Here is a 12,293-nt window from a genome sequence, read left to right as displayed (position 1 = left end):
CCGTTGAGATTTGACCAAGATGATCCTGACCGTTCTATGAGGAATGAAAGAATGAATGATGAGTGAAACCAATTGGTAGATTATAGGGTAGTTAGATATAGAGTAGATAACTAGCAGCGCCGGTGCTAATTAGGGTGAACTACTCGTGTGAGGGGTGTGGGGCACGCGCAAGAATGCTAATGGGCGATTAGTCGCGTGCACCCTCCCCGCGCGATTAGACACGTGTCGCGCGCAGAGAGGGGGGCGCAGGCGGCGGCGGGGCGCACGGTTTTTTTTTTCTGCATAGTTTCCTTTCTTTTAGTTTTTTCTGTTTTTTTCTTTTCGCGTTTTTTTTGTTATTTTGGCGCAAGGTTTTTTTTCTATCTTTTCTTTCCATATCTTTTTAGTTTTTTTCGGTTTTTTAAAACGTACGTATAAAACCTTTATATACACGTATACAAAGTTTGTATATGTGTTTTTCATATGTACATATACAAAATTTGTATATATATATTTTGAATTTTGTATATATGTACATATTTTTTTACATAAAAATATATATATACAATATATATACACACACATATATATATACTTTATATATATATATATATATATATATATATATATATATATATATATATATATATATATATATATATATATATATATATATATATATATATATATGATACCCATATGGGACTCCATGGTGCTCGGGCTCCAAGGTATAAAACACACAAATTCTCTCAAATTTTTAAAAATTTTTAAATTGTGAGTATATACCTAGGTATATTAGGTATATGAATTTGATTCATACAAATACCTAACAACAAAATAACTCAAACTCAACTTTATTTCACAATTCATTATTACATACCTAACGAATTATATGTTTAAATGTTATATACCTAGAACCAAAATCTAAAAAACTTGTTAGTAAAGAAGTTAATGTTCATATCTAAACATTTAAAAAACTTTCATACTCATTCAAATTAGGTATATTCTCAATTTGAATTTTGGAACCCATACTCTATGTAGCACCAGTTAATTTACCTATATATACACATATATACTTTATATACATACGTATGTATATAAAGTATATACATACATATATGCATGCATGCAGGAGAGACTAATCGGTCAAAACTGACCGCGCGCCATGTGGGGGGCGTGACCGATCACCAATCAGCGCCTTCCGGGCACGCGCGGCTACGTGAGTTAAGCAGTCGGCACGAAATTTTCGCCACAGTTTTCATTCCTTGTTATATATGTAGACGAAGATTTTATGCATATAAGGAATAGTCAAGCAGCAATGTACTACTAGACATAATCTTTTCGCATAAGGTAACTCGAAGATTTATTTGATGCATTTCTATTTTCCTTTTTTTTCTCAACACCAATTTTTCTCACTTTCCTTCTCCAAGGTTTAGGAAAGGAGAATAATCGGAGACCCCAAAGATTTCGGTCCTCGATTTGTAGGATATCTTACACCGTTTTCTCTTTCCTTTTTGTATTCTTCGATCCTATCAAGATTTCATATTCTCAAAATGTATATATATTCCATTGGAGAAGCAGCCCTTGCAAGAAACGAGCACGAAGCAGCAGCCATCGCCGCCGCCTCCCGCAGATTCGTGTTTCTTGGTCGACGACGGTGATGGTGCATCCGCTGGGGAGGACGAGTATGGGGCGGCAGCGCATCGAGATCCGCCGCATCGACAACAAGGAAAGGCGGCAGGTCACCTTCACCAAGCGGAGGGGCGGGCTGTTCAAGAAGGCGTCGGAGCTCGCCCTGCTCACCGGCGCGAGCGTCGCCGTCGTTGTCTTCTCCCCTGCCAAGCACGTCTACGCCTTCGGCCACCCGTCCGTCGACGCCGTTCTCCGCTCATACGCCTCCGTCCCCGGGGAGGCCGCCGCGGTCGCACCCGTCCCCGTCCACGGCGGCAGCGGCGGCGAGGACGTCGACCTCCTCGGGCTGAGGCTGGCGGCAGATGATACCGGGGCGCAGGTCGCGGCGGAGCATGCGCGGATGCGCGACGTCGCGGCGAGGATCGTGCAGGCGAAGGCCGGGAGGCGGTTCTGGTGGGAGGCCGACGTGGACGCGCTCGGGGAGGCCGAGTTGCTGGAGTTCTTCACGGCGCTCAAGAAGCTCAGGGACAACGTCGGCCGCCACGCCAACGCCCTGCTCGCCCCCCAGCCGCCGCCGCTTCCGCTGCAGCAGAAGCAGCGGCGCCGGCGGTAGGAGGGCCGCTCGCCGCCTCGCGGCGTCGCTAGCTTCTTTTAATTACATACCTTAGAGCAAATACAATAGCAGGCTATAAGCCAATTATAAACATATTTTAATAAGATAATAGAGAAGAGAGAGTAGCAGTGGGCTACAGATGTAGCCAGCTGCAGTAAGGACTTCAAGATGAGGTGTGTGTATGATAAGTGGACCAGGTATTAATAGTATAGAAAGCACCTATTGTATGAATTAACTATTAAATTGGCTATAAATAAATTTAAGCTAGTAGTGGGCTATACTATTGAACTTACTCTAATCAGGTTTAGCGCCTGCATAATCATGTACGTAATTAGTGCTACAATGGGTGAAATGCTCAACTTTTTTCTCGTTCGTCTTTCTTTCTCTCGACATTATAATTCAGTAGATAAGTGGAGGGAGACATGATGATATGCTGCTACCTCCTTGAGAGTACTAGAAATTTTGACGATTCTTGTGTGGAGTCTTGAATGGAATTACTAGTAACCAGTCTCCTTGATTTCCACATCCAATTTGATATGTAATTGTGTATCCTGAGAGCAAATTTCTAGATGTTAGGATGATTTTTTGCAGGCACTTTGATTTGCCCAAATTCCAGCTCTGGTATACACATAATTCATTTTGATATAGGTATTTTTTTTTTCGAGGACATTTTGATATAGGTATTTGAAATCCCTGACGTGAACTCGAGGAGCAAGATTTGTTCATAAGGATGTGTTATTTAGATGGTGTTGAGAGCTAGTCTATTCCCGCACGTAAAACGGAGCAACTCATCTACCCTATAGTTGAACAAAAGGTTTTATTACTCACTAGTAATGTGCCCGTACTACGCTACGGTGATATTAGTAATGACGATATAGGTATAACATGACATATGTGTGGGTGCACATGATAATCAAATTCTCACAAATTGGCACAAATTGGCATAGAAGGTTCTCCACTATAAGTTATTTTATGAGACAACCACAAATGATAAAAAAAAATACTGAACGTACATAAAAATGATATGATAATGAGGTTTATTTAATCACCGATATCTTCTTATATAGTCTTAATAATCTACTGAAATGCTCACATTTGCTGAAAAAGGGAATTACTAATCAAAAATAAATTAAAAATATATTAAAGAGCCTTTACAAACACATGGTCGGTGGGTTGTAAATATTCCATCCAGCTCAAGCATTTTAAGTGAAATATGGTTTGTGATTTTAAAAAAATGTAACATGCATCTATACTGCACAACAGACTCAAATCATAGTATACATTAAGTGTTATCTCCAAACAAGATGGTTAGCGGTCTCGGTGGCAGAGTAAGATGCAGAGCAAGGTTATAGCTCCTTCAAAAAGACTATCTATACAAAAAAGAATCACAAATTTCAGATATGCATATTCATATTGTCCACTAAATTTTTTGCTTACAACTATGATTCTTCCGTCACCATCGCAGTCACCATCGCATTGGAGCAGAAAAGAAAGTGCAGCATATGCCTAAAACCTTGTTGTACTACTTCATCAAAAGTTATTGTTGTTGACTTCGATAATCCAGAGTTCCCATCTTCTCCCCTTCTTGTATTGCATTGCATAATCTCGCATAGACCATAGTAGATATGTTCCGTCTTCTTCCATTCTTGTGCCAACTCCTAAATTTTCAACAAACCTTGCTGTAACACTTTGCTCTAGAAGTCCTTCTAAAGACTCATCTTTTTTGTCACTGGGAACCCACAACAGCTCTTTGATTGGCACACTTTTCTATTATCACTTTCTACCTGCATACTTACAACACCCAACTAATTACCACTTATCAGAACAGCTGGTAATAGCAGTGTACTGTTAGTTTATTAACCAATTATTTTTCTGCAAATGGTAGCACAGTGCTTAAAATACTGAAAATTTAGCATATTGTGTATATAGGATTAATTAGAAGCACATTAGATTTAATAGACAATACTGGAACCTGTGGCAAAAAGGAGTTAATTTGACAAACCCTTTTCTTTTCATGTGCATAAAAGATATCTGTGGAAGATAATTTGTTCTGGTTTGTCCTCTTACTTTATATCAGATTATTACTAATTTGTCTCTGCAATAATGTAGTAGCCAGATTTTAGAGATATACAGGCAGGGTGCTGAAATGGCACAAATCTCTAAATAGAGCAATCATATTGTATACACCTGATAAATTTGTCCTCAATATTCTTTACATAAATTTTATTCAGTTTCAGGGACATGTTCAAGTTCAGAGAATCATTAAGAGCTTGTTTTCAGCCGTAAATTCAGATTTCAGACACATCCAAAATGATCTGATTTTATTCTTTTACTTAAAAATTCACTTTGGAAGCATATTTTGTGCTATAAAAATCAATTAAAAGGTTGAAGGACAACGAGCGAGGACAGCTAGCAAACCTCAGCTCAGCTCAATTGACCCGACTTCATGCATCAACGGCCAAGCAATTACTCCTAAATTTGTACATGAACCTGCTTGTTCTGATGAGGAGTAGGCTCCATGAAAGCTGAACTTGATGCCCACCTATCTGAGACCTATCCAGCACATGGATGGTATCTTGATCTTCACCAGATGACCTGAAAATACAATAATACAACCAAAGCAACAAAAGATCAGGACAAATATGTATTAGGTAAAGATGGTTAGCAAAGAAACCATGAAGGATTTATTAACCAGCTGTTCAAGCACAACTTCATACAAAATTGTAATATAAAAAGCATGAACTTCCTAAATAATCTTCTTTGTACCAAGCAGTCCTGAAAGTTCCAAATTGACTGGTCTCTATCTAAGAGATGGAAGGGCAGAGCTTTTTTATGGTTTTCATCTTTTCATAAGATCAGCTAAAAAAGCTCAGTGTTGCATAGATATATAAAGATAACCTAAAGAGATACAAATAATTCTTGGTCATGAGGGCACGAGTCTACCATCATAGGCAGTAGTCCATAGAGATGATCATTTAGATAAATAATTCATTGGAATAAATAAAAATACAAAATCATAAATCAAGCCTGCTCTCCAGGGACAAATAATCTGGTAAATTTATAAGACGTAAAGAAGCATGTGCATTGCACAAACTTATTGAGCCATGCAAACCATATACTTCCTCCGTCCCAAAATGTAGCTACCTAGTACAGGATGTGACATTATCCAGTACTACGAATCTAAACAGCCTCCCAAAAATAGGAAATGCATTTCATACCAACCAAGAAAATAGTTCGCCTATAATAATGACTCAACTCATATATTCTATTTATATACAAATCAAAAAAAGAATTTAAAGAAAAAGTATATATACAACTCATATACTCTCTAAATTTCTACATCTCTTCTATGACAGGACCTGATAGGTTAGGGCAAAAATGCAACATGCTGGATAAACAAATACATGCTGGATTGAAACCATTTAAAATCAAGCAACTTGTTGATTTTTATCTTATTGCAGCAGCTACATTTTACAACTCGCGAATGGAAAACCTCAAAATCATTAGAAAAACTATTTTTATTGAGAAAATGATTACCTAAATAACCAACAGAAATCAGGAAATGGACCTAATAAAGTGGATACCCAGGCAGAATGTTTCCATTCAAATAAAAAAAGAAATATCTTGTACTTATAGAGCATAAAAAAACCCAACTATTACCGAGCAAGCACCTGAACAGCTCCCCTTCCATCAGTCCCAGCACCTCCTTTGCTCCCCTCCTAGCTTCTGTAAAAAACAATTTTGCCAATCAGAACTGATGTTAGAACAGCAAAAGAAAAAAAAAACTGAGAGAAGGTCATGGACCCATCCAAAAATAATAATAATATATGATTCGATGCTTCCAAATGGTTAGCCTTGGATCAATCATAAGGTTGAAACCGTAATGGTATGGTTGAAAGCACAACAATAGAATCAAATTATTTTACCGTAACCAAATTGTTGTGAGGCATATCCCTACGAAATCTGGAAGGGAACGCAAATTAGCTGGTGGACTAACAGAGGTAGATCAGGCTCGCTAACATCTAATAGTTTGCTCTTGCATCGTAGTCAAAATCAAATAGGCACAAGAAAAATAATGAACTGGGATGGAGAAGAATCAAACTTGCCGTAGAGCTCTAGAAACCGGACGTCAGGGCCCGGAGAGGACCGAGCGCGCTACAGAGACTGGCGGGGATAGTGGTCAGGCGGCGCGGCGGCGATTTGATGAAGTCCCGATGGAGAGCGGTCGGCGATGGGATCGGCGACCGCTTGATGCGGATGGCGACCGGCAGAGATGGCGCGAGGCGGCGAGACGGTGCTAGGGCGAGTTGGCGCGATGGGCAGAGGGGCCAGATGGGGTGGCGATGAATGCGCGAGGGCGAGCATCGGGTCGGCGGCGGTGCCGATCTGTGCGACGGCGAGGGCGAGCGTGGACTGGCGGCTGCTGGGGATAGGCGGCGACCTGGCGGAGGTGAATCGGCGATGGCGCGACGGCAGGGGAGAGATGAGGGCGTCCTGTGTCGGGGCGATGGAGAGCATGGCGAGCCGGCGCCCTTGACGATGGAGGATTGAAGGCCTCGGTGGCGGCGGCGGCGCACTTGACGACGGAGCGGGAGGGGAGAGAGAGGCGTGGATGCGGTACGGGATGCGGAGGAGGCGCGACGAATGCGGAAGAGAGGGAGATGCGGGAGAGGATGCGCGGTCGCGCCGATGCGGCGTCGATTGCGGCAGAGAGAGACGGGGGGTGCGGGAGAGGAGGAGGAGCGACACGCGCGCATCTGGGACGTACGATCTTAACTCATCAGATGATTTTACACCGTTAGATGTGTGATATGATCAATGATGAATGAGTAAAACCATTTGTTCAACTATAGGGTAGATTCATCATCATTATTCATCATTCATCATATCACACATCCAACGGCCTAAATCATATGCTGTAGAAACAACGATCTAGATCAGTCTCCCCTCCCCGCCTCCCCCTCTCTTTCTCCCATAACTCCCATCCCCCACCAACCTCGCGGCGAGATTCTCGCCCATGGCCCCTCAATCTCACAACCGCCGAAGCCCGCCGCCGGGTCATCCACCACGTCGAACTCCCGTCGCCAGGTCTCCGTCGGGTCCAGGTTGTCCGCCGCTCGCCGCCACGCCCCGCGCCGCCCCGAATTCCTGTCGCCAAGTCACCGCCACTTCCAGGTCGTCCGCTGTCCGCCGCTCATCGAAGACGTACATGATCCCCTCTGCCAGCACACCTGCACATAAGATCTGTGGATGCTGCCACAGCCCAGAGGTAAGCCACAGTCCTATGCACTGGAGGTTCTTGTCAAAATGCCTAGCCCAAGCATTAAGTCATAGATGGAATTCTGGTGCACCTATTTCTCCGTTGAATCATGTTGCATTAAACTTTCTACATTTGCATCAGTTCTCGATATATGTTTTGTTTTATTCAGAGAACATACAACGGTGGCATGCCTCATTTTCTAATTCATTTAACATTTTTTTCAGGAAGATCATGATCCTTTGAGTTTATTGGCCCTACTAGGCTCATGGTTGAGTTTATTAGTCCTACTAGGCTCATGGGCAGTACAAGTAAATCGTGTTATGTTCGTTCAGTTGTTCGGATCATTGGTAACTGTTCGGAAACTCATCAAGATTCAGCTTTGTACATTATGCTTATAATTCCAGTGGTTTGGTACGATTTAATTAACCTTCTGCTCATCATTGCAATTGGATAATTCATATATTAGCTAGCTCACATAATTGCATGTCTAAATTGTATGGTGTAAACTACCTTGAACTGCTCTGGGTTAGGGAATATTAATGTATGAATTTACATGCAGTGCAAGTAAGCATCTAATCCTATTACTATTGCCACTGATTATTTCGAGACAGCAACTTGCTCTCCAATTATCAAATAATCTGGTTCAGATGATACTCCTACTGTCCATGCAAGAAATCTAGGGTTAAGGACCAACTTGTCTTCCTAATGAACAAGGGCATCAGGAGATGATCACTGAGATACCTGTCCTATACAGGAGAGGCATAATAAGGTGTGACATTATCCAGTTGTCTTCTTTCAGGTATGTGCAACCTTCTATACTTTCATTTCCTTTGATCCACAAGGATTATCACCGTTTGTCCTTAGTAATGGTTTGTTAATTTCTGTAACATTTCAAATTAGCTGTTAAAAGAATACAGTTCTGAATTGATGAATCATGTTTTAAAGTGCCTTGTGAGTTATGACATTTTCAATGAATTCCTTTTTAGACATTCCCTGCGTGCTAATACAGGTTGAAGATTAATTTGTTGGAGTAGGTATGTGTAGAGCACAACGGCAATGAACTGCCATCCAAGGCAATGAACTTTGTAGTTTCTCTTTCACTCTCCAAATGCTATGATCTATATTACACTACAAGAATCTATTTAATCTATGATGAAAAAAATTCGTCATGTATCACTGAAAATTCGTCATAGGAATTTGTCCGTGACGATTATACTTATCGTCATCTATTGAGCGTCACAGATTAAATCTGCTGACGTTTTCTCCGAAATCGTCACAGATCAGCACAATCTATGACGTTTTTTAACCGTCATAAAACGCTTATGGGCTCGTGTAGTCTAGCCCAAGCCCAACCTCTGTGACGAAATTAAACGTCATGGATGGTTGCCATATGGAGGCCAACATGGCAGTTGACGTGGTTGTTTCGACACGTCTGCGATGATGTGTCACTGATGACGTGGCAGCTGACATGGTTTGTTTTGACACCTGTGCGATGACATGTCACTGATGACGTGGCTGCTGACATCAGCAATTTTTTTATACGGCCCATTATTTTTTTGACGGCCCATTAATTTTTAAACAACCCATTAAATTTTTAACTGGCCCATTTTAAAATAGGCCCATTTCAGAACTAGGCCCATTTCAAAACTAGCCTATTTTGTCAACCAACTATCAGATTAAAGCCCACTAAACATGCCCATTAAATTTGAGCCCACCAAATTCAATCCAATTTCTCATACCATCTCAGATTCAAACCAACACAACTCGACAAACATCCAATACAACACAAAATTTACAACACAGTTAACAGCCAAATCCAGTCACATTCCAAATACAATCACAGTAACCAAAATTTCACCAGATGTCGCATGACCAAGATCTTCCAAGTGAGCTTAGCAGCACTGCATATGCACAAGATAAAACATCAATAACTACCATATCATCCTAGTTTCTTCTACTGTTCAAGCAGTATAATAGATGAATAAAAAATATTCATGCAGTTACTGATGTCACGGACATGCTGCAATGTCAGGATCGGGAGGAGCTGTCTCCCTCTGCATGTTATCTCCACCTGCGCATCGCACATTTCTAAAATTTTCAGTTCATCTCAGTTTAGCATTTTGTAACAAAGAAACTAAGCATGCTCAGAGATCAGGCAAAACGATATATATATACTTTCTTTTGAAAGATGAATTGGATGGTTTCTGAATTCTGATGAGATTAACAAACAAACCTTCAATTTGATTACAAGTCAAGAATTATGTTACTGTGAGGTGAGGTGAGGTGAGGAATGCAAAAAATGCAAATTGCTTCTGGTGGAGAGTTAGACAGTGATAGATGTGAAGGACTTTCTCCTTTTCGGCAACAACAAACAACATATATTGCAGATCTTCAGAGCAGTACACTGCTGCTGTGGCTGTGTCTAAATGCCACCTATAAAGTTATACTAGAACTTTAGGTGCGCTTCGCGGCGCCCTACCGTTTGTTATTGGTAAATAGTATCACAAGTCAAAACATGTACTTATATTGGTAAGTGTTGAGTTCGTAAGAACCTTCATTCTAGCACAAGCTGTTACATAACTTGAATTCCGATGTAACATGATGATCTGAAATTGACCCTAAATACTGCAAGATAAAAAATCACCTAATAAGTTTAGAAACCACAACAATTTATCATACCCAAAAGAGCAATAAAAGTTATAATAATGTATTAAAAAATGGTTTAATCATTCATCCTCTTCTAAAAGAGGCTAATTCAGTTCCATTACAGGGCATGAATCACAAGTTGTAATGTGAAGTACTATGTTTGCAATCACTTAAGAAAATAAATATTCTTCAATCGCACAAGAGGGACTCTTAGAATTTGTATGCACCAGGTTTCTGATTTTCGTTGCTTGCAAAATTAAGTTGCTTGCAATCCTGGAAGCTGAGTAGACACTTACTGGTGTGTGTGCACGCGCGTTCAATGTGACATGGAGATTATTACAGACAGCACACTGTGGATATACACTGTGGATATGGTAAATCCCTTTTTACCCCTTTTCACTATGGAAATAATGGTTTTCACGCATGAGGGAGAGGCACCCTCAAATTTCCTTACTAAAGTAACATTTACAGGTGTAAAAAACAACCCTACTTCCTGTCCTGCTACCAAATAAATAGCCCAGTTCTTTCGTGAACTCTGAAAAGACACTGAAATGCTTTTGTACTTGCACGGTGGAAAAATTGGTAAACAAAAAGAACTGCCAGCCCTGGTTTCTTCCTGTTATCCCTTAATTTAAAACGAAAAGACTGACATCATGCTCACAAATTTCCAAAGATTGGGTATAAACTGAGACATCTTAAACTGCAATGCAACTGCCTAGCATAGTATAACATGAGAAAGCACAGCCACAAGTTTGCTAGATAGCCAAAAAAAACCACTTCACATGTTAGGAAGAAACATGCCCCTACAGTTTTGACATTCCTAAGCACCACATATGGTGGCAACCAATCCTTTTTACATGAATAAGATAAAAGGAGTCATCAGATATGACATTCATAATAGGATTTCACTTATTACTTTCTAAAAAAAGGTGACCATGGGACTCATAAGAACTCACCAAAAGTGACCATGGGAAGGATGAAAGTTGAAGCAAACTCAGCAATTCGCACACGAAAAACAGCCTCATTTCAATTTGGAGCACATCCAAAACCTCTACACAGCACACCAATACATCTCTAGTTGCATCTGTAGCCCATCTACCGCAGCAAGAACAGCAACAATCACGAGGTGGAAGGAAGATTAGGGAAGCGAGTAGGGTGGATATACCTTGATGTAGATGTTCTCGGCAGCCTTCTCCTCCTCGCCGAGCACCTTGCCGCTGGAGGAGAGGAGCCGCCGCGGTGCGAGCCACGCCGCTAGCCTCGCCTGAACCCCCTCGCATTGACTCCCTCCCGCCACCGTACCAGGTCGCCGCCACCTCCACCGACCCCATCCACGCCGGCCCGCCTCCGCAGCTCCGCCACCGTCTCGCTGCCGGCCTGGCCGATGGGTCCTCCGCCTCTGACGCGCCGCTGTCCTCCGCCTCTGCGACGGCGCCACCGGATCCGCCGCCGCAGGCCGTCGCCGTGCCCGCCGCCTGCCGCCGAGAGCCCCTAGGGCGGCGGATTCGGCCTTCCCGAGGACGCGTCGCCAGATCCGCCGGAGCAGGCTGTCGCCGTGCCCGCCGCCCGCCGCCGAGAGCCAAGCTCCTCCCTAGGGCGGCGGATCCGGCCTTCCCTAGGACGGCTCCTCCGGATCCGCCACTGCGCCTCCTTGCTGCTGTTGGAATTAATAGATGGGCTAAGGCCCATTTGAAGATTAATTCTTTGGAAAATCACAAAAGCCCACCTCATGAGATGGCATGCATGTGGAATTTAGTACCACCTTGCTTATTCTAGGAGAGGGGGACCTCCTTAAAAGGGAGGGTGCCCTCCTAGTCACTTGAAGCATGTGTGGTGGATTGAAGAGGGGAAACACAAGCGCGCTCGCCTCGCCTCGCCTCGCCTGGCCTGGCAGGGCAGGCGGCGCGTGCACGACGTACACGTCGAATGGTCCGCAAAATTGACTCCTCACCCTTGCGCAGATGCAGCTTTCTTTTGCAGTTTTGTTTTGCTGCGGGAAATTCGGATTTGTTTTGTTATGGAAACATTCCGAAAAATCCGGTGCGTGAAAACGGCATGAAGTCCGGATAAGTTACGCGCGACTTATTCGGTTCGGTTTACGCGGGCGCCCTGATCAGGCGATCTATCTCTATATAAACCAAGCCGCCGCCTTCACGCAACACA

At 42.5% G+C, this 12,293-nt stretch overlaps 1 protein-coding gene and 2 long non-coding RNA genes across 3 annotated transcripts; 1 reads left to right on the top strand and 2 right to left on the bottom strand.

Moving 5' to 3' along the window:
* The first annotated feature begins 1,309 nt into the window (after positions 1–1,309).
* LOC107277330 (agamous-like MADS-box protein AGL61) lies at positions 1,310–2,391 on the top strand. The gene has a single exon (XM_015764096.3). The coding sequence runs from the start codon at positions 1,640–1,642 to the stop codon at positions 2,222–2,224; it is 585 nt and encodes a 194-aa protein (XP_015619582.1). The 5' UTR covers positions 1,310–1,639; the 3' UTR covers positions 2,225–2,391.
* A 1,303-nt stretch (positions 2,392–3,694) lies between these two features.
* On the bottom strand, positions 3,695–5,966 carry LOC107279715 (uncharacterized). Its single transcript, XR_001542005.3, has 3 exons — positions 5,885–5,966; positions 4,715–4,819; positions 3,695–4,008 (listed from the first exon to the last, which is right to left on the bottom strand). It is a non-coding gene; the product is annotated as an uncharacterized lncRNA (long non-coding RNA).
* Positions 5,967–9,158: 3,192 nt separating this feature from the next.
* On the bottom strand, positions 9,159–11,578 carry LOC136354798 (uncharacterized). Its single transcript, XR_010738592.1, has 3 exons — positions 11,296–11,578; positions 9,502–9,555; positions 9,159–9,385 (listed from the first exon to the last, which is right to left on the bottom strand). It is a non-coding gene; the product is annotated as an uncharacterized lncRNA (long non-coding RNA).
* Between the last annotated feature and the right edge of the window lie 715 nt (positions 11,579–12,293).

Source organism: Oryza sativa, chromosome 12, assembly GCF_034140825.1.
Source record: "Oryza sativa Japonica Group chromosome 12, ASM3414082v1".
In the NCBI taxonomy this organism is placed as follows: Eukaryota; Viridiplantae; Streptophyta; class Magnoliopsida; order Poales; family Poaceae; genus Oryza; species Oryza sativa.
The sequence above is the reverse complement of the archived record's forward strand: the minus strand, read 5'-3'. Positions and strand labels throughout refer to the sequence as shown.